The sequence below is a fragment of the Melanotaenia boesemani genome, chromosome 4, assembly GCF_017639745.1.
Source record: "Melanotaenia boesemani isolate fMelBoe1 chromosome 4, fMelBoe1.pri, whole genome shotgun sequence".
NCBI lineage: Eukaryota > Metazoa > Chordata > Actinopteri > Atheriniformes > Melanotaeniidae > Melanotaenia > Melanotaenia boesemani.
Window position 1 is genome coordinate 9986100 of NC_055685.1, and position 16314 is coordinate 10002413.

General features: G+C 40.7%; 1 protein-coding gene across 14 annotated transcripts in view; it reads left to right on the forward strand.

Annotated features, from left to right (window-relative positions):
• LOC121638415 (nuclear factor 1 X-type-like) overlaps nucleotides 1-16314 on the forward strand; it is a 121327-nt gene that overhangs the window by 98699 nt on the left and 6314 nt on the right. For 3 of the 14 annotated variants that reach the window (XM_041983177.1, XM_041983179.1, XM_041983181.1), the window contains 6 exons: nucleotides 3599-3634; nucleotides 4000-4127; nucleotides 4911-4985; nucleotides 9030-9158; nucleotides 12044-12213; nucleotides 13836-13983. In XM_041983177.1, the coding sequence (XP_041839111.1) occupies nucleotides 3599-3634; nucleotides 4000-4127; nucleotides 4911-4985; nucleotides 9030-9158; nucleotides 12044-12213; nucleotides 13836-13983 (686 nt within the window). The remainder of the gene's footprint in view (nucleotides 1-3598; nucleotides 3635-3999; nucleotides 4128-4910; nucleotides 4986-9029; nucleotides 9159-12043; nucleotides 12214-13835; nucleotides 13984-16314) is intronic. The other 11 variants (XM_041983187.1, XM_041983185.1, XM_041983188.1 and 8 more) reach the window with 9 other exon arrangements.

The following is a 16314-nucleotide window of genomic DNA, read 5'->3' on the forward strand; positions in this document are numbered from 1 at the left end:
AATTTTTTGGGGCTCAAGTCTCAAAGTTAGCTATTAATAGCTCAAGCAGAAAGTAAATCATGGCAAGAAACACCAAATTCCCCAAAACATGACCGTTCATTCACACTGTGATTGTGCTTACCATAAGAAACATTGAAATTCAGGATTGTCAATGTTAAAACTATTTTACTTAAACACTCTTAAGAATAACAAAATAAAATGTGCTCCAATCTAAGTGAAAGTAAATGAAATTAAATCTTTGGAATTTGGAATCTTATAGTTGTTCTGTTTTATATATATATTTTATATATTTTTATATATTTTATATATAGATTTTTTTTATAATTACGAGATCTGCTTGGCAATGTAATTAAAAGTAGTACATTGCAGCTATTTTTTGGAAACCAAAACACAGATCAGCAAAAGGAAATCATTCTATTCTCCACCTGAGTGAAGTTAGTTATCATCCAGGTACATGTATTACCTTAGGTATTTACCAGCTTATATTTAATAATATACTTTTACAGTATGGACAAACTTTTCCATTATTAAAAGAAGCACAACTTTAAAAGTAGGTATCAGCCAGGTCTCTATTTCCACTTCTGAGAAATTGAATATGGTCTGCAGTGTTTCCATAAATGTTATCCTGGAACCTGGACCAATTTAAATACTTGAAGGCTGATTATAAATAAACTAATCGCCTCTTGGAATGTTTTTACATTCATTAAAGTTGTGCTGTGCTGCAACCCTCCAGCCATTACTCACTTGCACTCTCTTTCCATAGCTACAGTCATGTGAAAAAGAAAGCATATCAAAACATAAAAATAAAAAAATATATAGCAACAGGTTTTAAAATTAGATCAGTATGACCTCAGATGACCTACAACATGGCGTTAAGCCATTATAACGTGTCATCATTTATCTAAAAATAAACTAAGCCGAGCCGCCTTTAGCTGTAGTAACTTCTCGTTTTCTACATCTTTTTACATTGCTTCAATTGAGGTTTGAGTATTTCTTTATGCATGAAAGCTGTTTAAGGTCCCATCACAGCATTTCATTCAGGTTAATTTTGACTGGGCCATTGAATCACGCAGATTTGCTGGTGTGCTAGAGATTATTATTCTGTTGCATGACCTGACTTTCTGTCAAGCTATAACTGTGAGAAAGGTGGCCTCACATTTGACTCTAGAAAAGTCTACTCAATGACTGCAAACTGCCCAGGGCCTCTGTCTGCAAAAACAAGCCCAAAGCATCAGCCTTCTACCACCATGCTTTATGGTTGATGTTGATATGATTTAGTTTTCACCAAGCAAGATGCTGCACACTATGAACTCACATCTCTACACTATGACATTGTTCAGACGTCTTGTGGTGTTGCTTCAAATCTTGCAATTTCCCTCTGAGAATAATAAAGTGTTTTTCATTTTATTCGGGTTCTTTGCTAATTTAAGCAATGCTGCCATTTTCATTTTAAAAAGACGAGGCTTTCTTGTGACAACCTTTCCAAACAGGCCATTCTCTTAGAGTTTTTTTTATCTAAAGCTGGATTCATAGATGCATCACGGGTATTATGGTAAGGCTGGAGTAGCTGATGCTGGGCAAATGTGCTCTCACACTCAAGCATAGGGTTACAGCATTGTGTTTCAGTGTCTTTTCTGTGGTTACTGCACAAATTCAGTGAGAAGCTCCAGAAATTCTGAAACACGTAATCACAAACCCACTAATTCCAAGGGAGTACTTCCACGTAACCGCGCAGCAAGCAGGGGTGCATGTCAGGTCTGGAAGAGGTTCTCGTCAAGCCTCCGCGGAGCATAGCGTGGTAACCGATCTTACACAGGTGCCGTGTGAGTAATTGTGCCGTTGTGAACTTGAACATTTAACATGCTAGCTGATCTAGCAGGGCTACTCATTTCCATCCTACGAGGGCTGCAATCCTGCAGGTTTTTGATGTGTCCCTGCTCCAACACACCTGAATCAAATTAATGAGTCATTGTGCAGAACTTCATCGGCAGTTGGATCTATTTAATTTGAGTAAGCTGTGTTGGAGCAGGGAGAGGACTGTGGCCCTCGTAGGACTGAATTAAATAGCCCTGCTGTAGAGTCTGAGAAGTAGCTTTTGGGTTTTTCTGCAGTTTCTCTGAACATCTCCTAGTTTGACGTTGGGATGAATTGCTGGGGTGTTTACTCCTGGAAAGATGGGCAAAAGTTTTTTTGTTTTTTTTTCCCCCCACTTGTGACTAATTTTCTGACTTTAGAATAATGAACTCCATATTTTTAAAAAATACATGAAGCTTGAAGCTTTGAAGCTCTTCCAGATTGATGAGCAGCAACAGTTGCTTCTCTAAGATCATTGCTGTTTTTCCTCTTAAGACACCTAAATGCTCCAGACTTACAAACAAACAAACCTGCTCATTATCAGTCAGTCAAGTGCATTTTATTAGCAGCACCCAGTTGATACTTACTTTCTCTGTTCCCATGGAAACAGTAAGAGTCTTCAAAGGTGTTTGTAAACCGATTCTGCATTTTGTTTAATAAACAATATGATGTTGTTTTTTTTTTTGTTTGTTTTTTTAAAGGTTGAGGGACTTTTTGTTTTGTTTTGTTTATGTCTTTAAACCTAAAACATTAACATTAAAACATAATCATCTTTCTTGTTCAACATTGCTACCTGGTTACACATGCCTCCTCTTTCATTGGAAAAGGTTCGGCTGATGTTGGTACACTTGCATGGAGTGCATTTGCATTTAGGTCTTTTAAATTTCACCAGATAAAACACAAAATAAGCGTATGATTAATTTGCACAGAACAGAGTGGTGTGATTAAGTATGATTAGAAAATTTTAATAACTTAACACCCCTAAGTTTAATTGGTTCTGATCAGGGAAGACAATTTATCTGATCTGTGTTATTAAAGAAATGTCTCTTTAACTCTTTAACTTTGTAACTTAGTGCTCATATTATTTGGCCTAGTTATTATTTCATGTATTTTGTCTTTCTAAAGTAGTTTATAACAGTGTTTTTTTTTTTTTGTTTGTTTTTTTTTAGTTTTTTTAAAGTAGTAAATCATTTAATTGTATTGTTTTTATTATATTTGGGACTCCCAAGTTGTCTTAGATTTCCTCCAGCAAATTAAAAATAACAATCAATGTGCACTGATAACATCTTCTTCTGACATTCTAAATAAACCCTTCCACCTCCTGCTCTCTGTTCTGGGTGATGTCTCCTCCTTGTAGCAGTTATAACAGCCCTGTCAGGCACTTTTATTCTGCAGTAAATAGTGGTACAATTAGTACTACAGTGATTATGGCAAACCTACCGCATCACTCATAAAACTACTCTCCAAATGATGCCTTTTTGAAAAAGGGAAATCCATACAAATGCAAATAATTTTTCCTCTCTCAAAGGATACAGGAAATAAGAAAGTGGACATGAATGTCCATATTTCTTGTACATACAAGATCTGCCACAAATCTAAAGCACCCAAGGCTGTTCCCAGTCTTTAAACTTAATGTATGTGTGTGTCTGTTAGTTGCTTTCCTCTTTATGAATGCATGATGGCTCTTTCTGCTTTTTTTCCTTTTCTCTTCCTCTTTCTGCCTACTTACCTGCTGTCAATTTAGGTCTGAGGTGGAGTTGTACGCAAACCTTCCACGGAGGTAGTTATAAACACCTAAAAGATGCAAATTAATGAAACACTCTTTAATAGAACAACAGACACAAACACGCAGAATCTTTATGTTTGGCTGTCTCTAACTTTTCTGTTTCCTCCTTTTTACATTTGTTTTGTTATTTCTCGTGCTTTGTCTGATGTGGCATAAATAAATACATGTGTCTTCTCTAATATGCAAAAGTTGAAGCTTGTGTATATGATCACCTTTTTAGTTGTTTTGATTTTAAGTGTTATTTTCTTAAACCATATATTTACTGCTGAGATACTTAAAGAAAATAAAAACACATACACAAAAAAAACATACCTCATTCTGTCTTCCACCTTTACTCCTTCCACCAAATATCTTCTCAGCTCCACTAAGAGGAAGTCCTTAGACGACAGCGAGCTGGAGAGCCCCACAGACGATGTTTTCTATCCCGGCCGTTCGCCTGCTGCCAGCTCTTCCCAGTCCAGTGCGTGGCCCAGTGACATGGATGCAGGTATCTTCTCATCCCACCCCACACCTGTCACCGGCTGTGCAAGCATCATGAAACCTTTGCACTTTCTTGTCTGACCCTCACACTGCCACCACAGTCCAAACAAAATCCTCCATCCAACTTTATCACTCATCCACACTTTATCTACACCATACTTCACTCTCACCTACTCTCATCACCGTTTTAATGTCTTGTGTCACAATTATCATTCAGTTTATAGAAGCAGCATCAATCTACGCTAACAAAGTGACCATTATGCTTAGTTTAGTTGATTGAGATCTATTGGCATATTTATTAAGCTACAAGCCTAAACATTAAAAGTGTCTTTATGTGACACACCCTTTATCCTTTTAATGCATACAGTTTTAAAATGTTTAAAGTAACTTGGTTTTCTTTCATTTGTCTCAGTCAGTGATAGAGGTTGGTGGCAATCTCTTCCCTTATTTTCCATTAAATATTTTTTATTAAAATGTAATCTACCCCCTATGAAATCATACCTCATTGTCCTATCACTGATAAGACCCCTCCCCCCTGTCCATCCCACACACACACACACCCATTTCCTTCACCTCAAGGGTTCAGATTTCCTCATCCTCACCTTGAACACAGTCATCATGTAGTTAATCTAATTTTGTTGCACATAATCAGTCATTTACTCCCTTGGTCTTACATAAATCCCACTCCTAACTCTTTCCTCTTCCTTCTTATTCTCTCTCCTTTTCTTTCTCTCTTTGTCTCTCCCGCTTCCCCTATCTCATTGATAACAATACCCTTCTTCACTTTCAGTGCAGCACCATTTGGCGAGTGTGCAGGAGAGGAAGATAAAACATGAAAACGATGGCGTGCAGTTTCCTTACCATGGTTAGAACAACATTGATTACACTCATATCTATTCAGTATTTTTCAGCCTTTATAAAGCACAGTCATTACTTTGTTTATGTGTATGTGTGTGTTATTATAAACCAGGAAAATATATATGAAGAAAATTTGTACATATGTGTTTCATATATGTTTATACACACACGCATATGTGTTTGTTTTTTTGTTTTTTTGAGTTGTAAAATGTGAGGATAGCCTGCTAAAAAGACACTTGTTTAATATTTTCACTAATGTTTAGTTGTTAAAAGTTTCATGTCATTGCTGTTGATCAAGTTTTAGTAATTGACTGTTACAGATTATCCACTTGAAGCTTTTATTTAGTGTGAAACACAAGGCAGTGAGTAGCTCACCTCACATTCCTGGCTTAATCTATCGACACTGTCAGTCTTCACAGCGATACTTTAACTGTTTGATGTCACCTTGCCTCCAGCCATGTTCACTTGCTGTGCCCATTCTGGCTCTCACATATGCACACTTGCACAATGACTTAGTCATATTCACACAGACCCCACATTCTCACATACACATTTACGCGCTCTGCACATATGTAAATAGAGGTCCCCCACACACGGCGACTGACAGCCCTCCCACCCCCCTGGTCACACATTGGAACACACATGCTTATCATACTCCCCACCCCTGCAGGTGTTCAGCCTTGCTTCCATCCCTCTGTTGCTTGCTCCCTACCTTGCCTCAAATCCCTCTTCAAAACACTTCTGTGGATCAGAGGTGTTAAAACCCGTCCTCCATCTCACCAGCTCTCCTTTTAGCTCACCATCCCTGTCTCCCCTCTGTCTAATTGAAAATATGAACAGCAGGAGGTGCCCTAGGGAGGGTGAAACATGTCATGAGAAAGAGGGTGGAGAGAGAACCAGAAATTAGGCAAATAAGTGGGAAAAGTGGGCAATGCAGGCGGAGATAGAGGGGAGAGAGGAAGACTTTGGTGAACTCAAATGGTGATGGCTGATGAAAAAAATGGTTAATTAGAGTGTGAAGTAAAGGAGCCAAGAGTCTTGGTTAGATTTTGCCACAGTCTATTCTCACTTGAGCTTCAGCGGATGCACCACTTAGCTGTAAATGTAATTAAGAGGTTGCTCATCAGAGCTGCAACAGAGGCTCCTGCACGCCTTAGCACATCGAACTCTCACTTCCCATCTCTTTCCTGTTCCTCTCTCTGTATATGTGTGTCTATCCAGAGTGCAGCACAGTCTCATGCACCCATCCCAGTGAATATGGCAAACAGGAGTCAAAACAAACAAAACAAATGTGGACCTTTCATTTAATCACTGAAAAATCTAAGTTAAAATTTGGAATGTATTTAGGCTAAACCAAGAAAATAAACAAGTGACTGAGAGCAGTGAAACAAAGTAGAGAATGTGGGATTTTTGGTGTGCTGGATCTGTGATTTTCCTAAAAATCCCACCTGCTGCTGATGGATTTCATCAGGATTCCTGTTAAGGTGGGGGGTATGTAAGCAAACACATACACACACTCTCACGCCAGCAAACAAAGTGATGGACCCCACAGGAGCCCTAAAAAGTAACACAAACACAGATGTACAAAAGATGCGTTCATACATATAAGTCACACAAAAAGAGTGAGATTCAGATGTAGACGTGATGGATTTTTGCACACAGATCACACAGCCCAGTCAGACACAGACACATGCACAGCTGAAGTCCGGTCCCAGATGGTGTTTCTGTGTGTGTGTAGCCTTGGGATCCATGATGATGCTGGAGACAGCTGCTCCACAGGGGTGAGGAGGGGTAAAGGGAGGTTAGAGGAGGCAATCGAAACAACCATGATTTCATATTAGTTCCAAATGATTGTAAAATTTTCCCGAGACACCAGAGACTCGTGGTGGTGAGGGCCTTGCTCAGTGCTTTGAGTTAAATGTTACATGCTCTCAGAGGGTCCCGGCTGGACTTCCAGTAACGGACATATGTGGCTGAAATCACTGGAGAGAGAATTGTCCAACTTTGCGTTACTTATTTAAATCACTATTCCCTGTCTTTTCCAACTGTGAGTGTGTGTGTGTTTGAGTTTGTGTGTGTCTGCGTCTGTCTGTTATTCAGAGGCGCATCTGGTGGCAGGCCTGTTAGTGCAAAGAGACAGAAGGGTCATCATGGGAACGCTTGATTAGTTGCCAGTGAAATACTAAGGCTTGCCAGAAGTGGAAACAGCGCAGTTTTGGCACACTTACACATGCACACAGACACACAATCCAGATCAGACCACTGCTCAGTCTGTAAAGTACTGAAAGTGTCTTTTAACATCTTCTTACTGATCGTTACAATGCCATAACTTCCTCTGTATATAGATGTCTTCTGAATCTCTTTATCTTCTGTTGTTTGGACTTTTCTTTCTATATTTTAGATTAGTTTTATTCAACAAAACCACAATGGTGTAATCAACAAAGTTATGCATTCCTCCGGCTTTCCTCCAATCTGAGACTTTCCCAGCTTTCCCCTCCAGTGTCTTTCCATCTCTTATTTCCACCTTTCTCCCACCAGTGCGACAGTGTCATAGCAATCAGTGCTAACTGCTGGTGTCAGAAGTGGGATTGGGGTTGTTTTCATGCTTGGAATCTCTCTGACAGCACAATACGCCCCCAGACTCCTGCTACAGTTGGGGGGTGGAGGGGGGGTCAGGGTGGGTGTGTGTGTTTTTGTGTGCGTGTGGGGGTTATATATCTGCTAAAGACATAAATGGTTCACACAAATTCACTCCCACCTGCTTGAGACTTAACTCTTTCACAGAGGGAGGGAAGGTTTTACACGCCCCCACACTCCCATAGACTTTCACACGTCTCCAGCTGGAGAACTGAGGAAGAATCATATTTAATGCCTTGTTTAAAAAGGAGGGGCCACAAAAATAGACCACAAAACAACAGTCCAAAAAAAAACAAAAATTAAAAACAAGTAGTGTTAAATCAGTCACTTGTTGGGGAGATTAGAACAAAACTTACAGAGGAAGAAATGTGTCTGTTGTTGCATCAGTTAAATGTGGCGGCCTTTACAGTGCGCTCAGACGTGCGTGAATGTGTGGGCGCAAGAGATAATAACCATATTTAACATCTTATGACATCCCAATTTCATACATGTTGTCAGTGCAATGCAATGGTGAAAAAAAGAAAAAAGACATTGCTGCATTTTTCACAGGTTCTGCTTTGCTCTCTTGCTCCCTCACATCTTTTCATGCCTCCCATATTCTTCTCGCCTCTCTCCCTCTGTCTCAGCTCTCTGTCCGTCTGCTTGTCTTTCGCACTCAGCAGCTGCTTTGTCCATACTGTACAATGTGTGCTATTTCTGAATGAAGCTGTCCTCTCGTGTGGCCAGCCTGTGAGCTTCGCTGAAGCCAGACCACAGCTAGCTGACTGTGGCTGAACGGTGGCCACGCTCATACACAGAGAAACCTGAAAGTTGGCACCTGAAAGAGAGAGAGAAGCAGAAAGAGATGAGACAGAAAATAATACAGTGGCACAGTAGAGATTATTATAGCTACAGATGTTCATTGGCACCAAAACAAAGACCACATTCAGTTTGGATTTAGCTGTTTTTTTTCTCCTTTTTTTCCTTTGAAGACATGCTCTTAGATGATTGAATATCCCCCTGTCCATAACTATAAGGCCACACAGCAGAGAATCCTACAGCATATCTCATTCCTACAATGAATTGTTAACCCATGACTTGGGTATTTTGAATATCTTGATCTTGTCCAGTTGATTCTTTTCAGAGTCCTCTGACTGACTCAGTAATACTTACAAGAGTCAGTGGTCTTAAGCCAAAAAGGACAGGGAACAATGCACTGCCATCAGCCAATGAGAAAATTAAACAATCTGACAAAAACATGATTGTTTAGGTCCCCTTCAACAAAAATCAAGTGATTTTTTTTAAGTGCAGCTAACTAAAAAGCAGTTGTTGATTAAAACCACCTCTCTCTTTTCCTCCCTTTTACCCCCCTTTTTTTTTATTCCACCTTTTTTGTTGTTTTTTTTTTTTTGTTTTTTTTTTTTTTTTTTGCCAGGACTGTCCTCGCCTGGTTCACTTAAGAAGCCGGGGAAGTTTGATTTCAACGCCCTGACTTCCCAGACGAGGTCCCCCCGCATGGCGTTCACACACCACCCGCTGCCCGTGCTGGCAGGAGTGAGACCAGGTGAGAGCCCTGCCACCACCCCAACAACTCCAACCTCCCCCTTTTAATTATCTGAAAAAGAGAGAGAAGGAAAGGGAGCATTAAACTTGATCCCAGATTACCACATTTACAGCCCCCAAAATCCTCTGCAAAACTATTTAATCTATTGAAATATCTCAGTCGTGTGCCTGAAAATGGAAATCCTAAACATACTTGCTGAGAAAGCAAACGCAAACCTTCCAGTCTTGCAGTTGCAACTGCTGAGAAGCAATATGCCTACAGAGTTTCATCTGTTCAGTGTTACTGCTATCATCATGGCTTGGCATAAATTCCTTTCTCTCTCTCTTTCAGCCTGTCTCCATCCATCCATTTATTTTTTTTTACCACCATCTTTATGCCTGTTTTTATTATTATAACTGCATGGTATTAACTCTGCATCCATGCCTCATATCTTACTGCTTCATGCATTTGTCGTAATGTTTGTAGAAGTCAGTTTATGCATTTTAACTCACAAAGCCTTTTAATCTGATGTGATGATCTTGCCTGGATGTGAAACGTCACCACATGGAGCAATAAAAAAATAAACATGACTTAACTCTTGCTTAGACATAAAGTGTATTAGAGTAAACCAGTGCGTTTCTTATGTCTTTCTTTGTACATTTAGACACAACAATATTATAATTTTGTCTTTGAAAGATGGATTTTGTATGGTTTTTTTTTGTGTTTGTTTGTTTGTTTAGAGGTCAAATACTCGCTTTATAAAAAGAAGCAGGTGGAAGCAAAAAGGGTTAATACAGTATTTGAACTCAGATTCACACAGATGTACGCTGTAGTGGATAAAATTCCACTAAGTAATCAAGTAAGTCTTGCTTCAATAGATGCACTAAGGGTAAGTTGTCCTCTGAAGACCTTTTCGGTCTGATAGGATAACCAGCGTGGTTTCTCTGTCTGCAGTAAAGGAATTCCCAATGTCTCTGAGACCTTTAGTTTGCCAGCAAGTCCCTGTAGGTTGGTCTCACTTTTCAAAGAAATAAACATGTCCTCTATCCATTCTCTCCCTCTCATTCCATTTGCCTCACAAAGGAATGGATTGGTCCACAGCCAAACCCGACCTGCCATCTAAAGGTCATTTGGGCTTATTGGCCACCATGTTGAGTCATATTGAATTTTACTTGCTAAGATCCCTACAGTATATTTAAACCATCCAGTGTTGTCTGGATCTTGCACAATTAAGCTATGTTGTTCAACCGTACAAAACAGCATTGGATATTCTCAAGAATCAAATACCCCAAATAAAATTTAGTTGAGTTGGGTTCCTCTGTTTTGTGTGGAAGGTGTTGGGGACTGTCTCAGCTTTCTTTGTTCCCCAGCTAACCTCATATACTCAACATTGTGTGCAAACCCTTGGCCTGGAGGTTTTCATGTAAGATAGGCTGTAATGAGACAGTATACAGAGACTGGGTCTTACTGCTCTTGTGCACATACACAAGGATACACACTTGCATGCATGTGTAAATTTACACTCTTGTGGAGGACTCTGTACAAAAATGGCTGCCATCCAAATGGGATGTCCCTCCGAGGCCTTGGTTCCATAAAGAGGAGGAAAGGAGCGAGGGATGAAAAGAGAGATGGGGTAGACAGAGAAGGGGGAGAAGCAGTTAGCAAGGCTACTTGGCGTACCGTGGATGGGTTGAAGCTGTTAGCTGTTGTTGTACGGGTCGAGGGAGTGTGAGTGTTCTGCGGTTCGAACTGGATGGTTTACATCCGGTTTTTGGCTCTAGAATGACATGGAGAGCTGCCAGATTGACTGTTGCCTGATTAAACTAGTTTGGAGAGTCAGACATTGTGGCAGCGATTGCACACACAAGTGCACCAATATGCATAAAACCAAATGAAAGCTGCAGAGACCTTTAAAAAACATAGAGACAAACCAACCTGGACACAAAAAGATGGGGGAACCACGTACACAAAAACCAGGAAAGTATGTACTTTGTGAGTAAATTTTACACAAGAGATACTAGGTGGCAGACATAATCACAGATGCTTGTTCGCCAGGCTCTCCTCACCTAGCAGCTTGCCTTTTTAGTTTGGTGAGCCAAATTGCCAAAGCCATAGAATCACAGCAGACAAGACAGACAGTGCAGCCTGGTGTCTGTACAAGTGTGTGTGTGTCTGTGTGTGTGTGGTCGGCTAGCTGACTGACTAATGTCTCTGGGAGGTGTTTTGTGGTCGATTGGGAGTAGAGGGGAGATTCTCTCACAAGCTTCAAACTACTGGGCAGAACCACACAGTAAGGATAATAATCTGATTGATTACACATCAGTGACAAGCAATAAAACAAAAGTGGAGAAAATCCAGTGTGTGTGGCGCTGTCATACCCTAGTGGTTCGTGTATGTGTGGCTGACAGAGAGAGAAATGAAGATGGAGCAGAAGGCTGGAAATACTGTGGCAAACTTGCCATTATGTGGCTGTGAAAATGTGTGTGTGCATGTGAAGCAATGCCAGGCTTACCAGAGGTTCAGAGAAATCTAGTAGGCTGATTGATAAAATGAATGAGACCAGATGTTGCCCAGTAGCCGGGGATAATGCCAGGCATTATAAGCAGAAACAGCTTCAGTTAGTCAATCGCAAGAGAATGTCACAGCTATTTTCTTTGCTAGTGCGATAATAGGCCTTAATGACAACCTGGTTGTAACCTGCCAGCTGTCGTGGTGCTTAATTAAAACATATGCATGTCTTAAATATTGTCAGAGGTGTGCATGTTAATATACTCTTTGTTGTAGACAGTTATGCATGTTTATCATGAGCTGAACCTCATTGTATTTTTCCTACTTTTCGTCTCCTCTTCTCACATTTCTCTCCTCCCCTTTTCCATTCTTGTTCCCTGTGACCTTTTCCTTCTCAGGGAGTCCCCGTGCCTCAGCATCAGCCCTGCACTTCCCCTCCCCCTCTATCATCCAGCAGTCCAGCCCGTACTTCACCCACCCCACTATACGCTACCATCACCACCAGGACCCTCTTAAGGAGTTTGTGCAGTTCGTGTGCACCGATAGCACAGGGCAGCCCAGTGCACAGGTAAGTGATTTGTGGGTCCAGCAATGGAAGGAGGGAGTAACTACAAGTGTGTGATGCAAACTGACACTAAAGACAAATGATACAAAATCAGTTTATCTCTTCTGGCACTAATGATTAACATATGGAATGAATGACAGAATCAGAAAGAAAGGCGGTCTACAACATTTTATATAAAATGAGACATCAAGTGAGCCAAAAACTGCAAACTAAGAAATTTTCACAAAGCAAAATCAGTTAGCCAGAGAAAGTTTTAGGGCAAATACATCAACAGGAAGAGGCAAGCAGATGTGTTTTGACACAGGGTAAAAACAGCTTGAGAAAATGACGGGAGAGGGAACCAAACTACCTTTGATTAATCACAGATAAAAATATTACAAAATATTATGCTTTGTCCTACAGTTGGGCTTTAGCAGATGGTAATCACAAAGAGGTAGAAAAAGGCTGGTCTGGGCAAAACTGGCAGCTGCCAATGAAGAGCAAGGCTTTAAACTATAGACAGGCTGGCTGTGGATTTGAAGAGGCATTAAGATTTTGTTGGTTTTATAGAATTAGGAGGCAATGAAATGAACCCAAGCAGATATTTTATGAATGTGTGGTGTTACCATACACTCAGCAGCAAGAAGCATGTGCACAACTTGGACGTTTGCTTCAGAATCTGTTATCACTTTTTTGCTTAAGCCATAATGGGGGATCAGGTCATGTAAACTGAACCAAGTAACCAAACACATTTTATTACCATATTTCATTTATGTATCTGAAAGTTGCTCAGTACTCATGACGGGAAGTATTTTCTGAAACACACCGTGTGATAGATGAAGTCTGCACTTCTGAATTAGTTAGGAAACGGAATGCCAAAGCTGGTTGGAGAGAGAGAGGGTGTTTCTGGGTCACGGTTGAGCCTTTTTAGGTAGAGAGATATAAGTTAATTTGCACATTCCTTTAGGAACCCCAACAGCAAGAGTTCCACTTATCAAATACAGTGTACAGCTGACTGCCAGCTGGCCTTGGAGTTGCGTTTGTGAATGCTTTAACACAGAGTAGTACTGTAAACCTCTACTGTAAACTTGGCCTTTTGAAACTTTGAATCCACGTATATTGAGCCCTTCTTCATATACTATTATCCTTTATTCTCATTGCTTAACACAATGAACACACTGTCATTTTTGTCAAAGTTGCATTTGCACCATGCACAGACACTCATGCAGACAGACATGCTGATTTTTCCTTTTGATTTTTAAATTCTTACATTTCCCTATAATTTCACTTAACCTCTTATCATCCAATGTAGACATCATTTTCCTTTGTCTTTTGTGTGTGAGACAATGCTCATCATTTTTCTACTTCTTATTTATTTTCCTCTCAGTACTTTTTGAATAGTGTGATTTGTATTGTTTTATTTCTTATACAGTTTCCCTGTATGAGAGTGCATGTTTGTCCTGGTTTAACATGTGTGGATTCTATTGGTATTTTTCTCTATTTCAGGCAATTTCACTTTAAAGGGCTCCATCTTTGTGACTTTTTGTTGGTTGTGTGTGAGTGTGTGTTGGGGGGGGGGGGGTCCCTGTACACTGTATAATCTCAGGGTGTGTCCTACTCACCCTGTCTGTATGGTCCATCTGCAGCCTAATGGAGGTGGCCAGAGCAAATTGCCGGGCTCCTTCCTGCTGCCCCCGCCACCCCCGGTGGCACGCCCTGTGCCCCTCCCCATGCCCGACTCTAAAACCATCAGCACGCCCACTGACGGCGGACTCAGCTCACCCGCATCTCCGTGTAAGTCACCCCACCACTCCCACTCCCCTCCACAAACCCGCATAAATGCCCCAGTCGCCCCAAAGACTTGTCAGAAAAACCAGTCGGAGAGAATATTGGTATAAGATTTATCCTTTATATGTCCTCCTTCTACATCAGTCCTGTAAGACTGAAACAGAAGTAGCCATGATAGACGTCCCAGTATTTATGTGCAGTGCTGCCAAACCAGATCTCTCTCCTGTAATCATGTGGGTTAATTACTATAAGAGCACAGGTCTGGGTCATCTGTTATGGCTATTGCTATGGCTTCAATCTGCTCAATCAAACACTCAGCAGCCCCAGGAGCTTCACTCCTGTGTCATTCATCACCTAATATACTGTACACAACTGTACTTCACCAGCAAAATGCAGAATTATCAAGGCAGAAGCCACGCCTTTGCCAAACAAGAGAACCCCTTTCAATCTCGTCTGTAGCCCTTTTCGGACATGAGAAATATGTAACATTTATGGATTTAGCAAACTATTAAAGCAATAGCGTTCAGTCATTGATACACAGTTCGCATTTACTTTAATGTTCCTGAGTGTTTTAAACAGAAATACACTCGTTAGTGATGTAGAGATACGATGCGCACACATTATTTGACCTGATTACTCACAACATCAGAGTCCTCTTTATCTGTGTCATATTGTCATGAGAGTAAAACATACCAACCTACCAATGTTTTGTTTATAATTCATTAGGGATAAATTGCACTAAGCTGTGTCTTAGCACAAGAAACACACATTCGCCATCATTTCTGTGCTGTCTGCAGTGTTTGGAAGAGGAGAAGCTGCAGCTGCAGTCAGCTGTTTTTCCTGTTTATTTAGCTCAACAACTGTGGAAAAACAAAAACAGAAAATAGAAACACTTCGTTGTCGCATCAAATGATAAGGAAACCTGTTGAACTGTCCGTTAACATGACTACAGCAGTTCAGACCGGGTCATGTTGACAGGGATGAATAAATATTTGTAGGTTCGACCTGATTAGATAAACATGGCAAATTATTACGAAGTGGCGAATTCATTAAGACGAAATGCCAGTGCGTTAAATTGCCATCACATTTATGGAAAGCAGTGCATGTCTGAAAGGGGCTTGTATTTCTTGCACTCTATCATCTCTGAAGTTTAGCCTTCTTTTCTCTCCTCATGTCTTTGCAAACCACCTCCGCCTCCTTCCTCCACTCTTCTCTCACTTCTCCTCAGAGTCTTTTTGTCTCTCTTTATCTCTCTCGGTGTTGGATTTCCTGCTAGCACCACAAGAGGCAGTGCAGTTTATCTTCCCTCTATTGGATGTGTTTTGTAGTTTGCGAGAACAGAGCTTAGCTAGTTTCCTCTGTAGCTATAAGCCTTTGATCAACGCAGACTTTGCATGTCTGTCTGACAGCAACAATACAATCTACTGTCGTCTCTCATTTCTTTTTCTTTTTTTTTTCTTTCTTCTTTTCTTTGTTTGATATGTGCTCATACCCTCCTTTCTTTGTTTCCTTTTCCTTTATTTCTCTCTTTTTCCTTTTTAAGGGAACAAAATTAGGGCAGTTGGCGTGGACTCCAAAAAAAACATGATGCCCCACTTTACCCACGCAATCCCCTCGCCACTTTCACACAAACCTCACAGCAATAAAAACTGAGAACAACAAAAAAGACAAAAATCACAGTATAACAAGAATAACCTATCTCTCTAAACATGAATAATAGAATTTAATCAAACATGTCTAATTAGTGCTACACTGGGGGAGCGGGAGAAAGGAGTGTGATCAGAGAGCGGTGAGGCTTTGTTGGTTCCACCCACACAGGTGCGGTACAAGAGTCGGGACATGGGAGAGGCACACCAAGAGGGGGCACTGGACGAAGCGACCATGGCTCCTTCTCCTTCTAACACTTTCTCCTCTCCTCTTCCTATCTGCTCTTCCTCCTCACTTTCCTTCCTTCCTACTCTCTGATTGACATCACTTCTATTTATTTATATTGACATCTATATAAATAAATATGACACTTTGCATCATTTTTCCTCATCTCGGTGACTGTTATCCCTGTATTTTTTCTGTTTAAGTTTGTCTCTGATTATCAAAAGTCTTAACAGCCATAAAACACACACACAAACACACATGCATATGTGACAGTCACTCATGCATCAGTTTCCAGCCCTATCACTGTTACCCCTGCGCATCCCCATCCCGTCAACTCACTCAGTTCATTAACAGCAAAGCTTTTACTCAGCAGTCATGTTGGAGTCCAGTTAGCATAACTGCCCTAAATTTGATCCTTTTGTAACACTGAGTGGTGTCACTGTGTATGAAAGATGCCCCCCATAA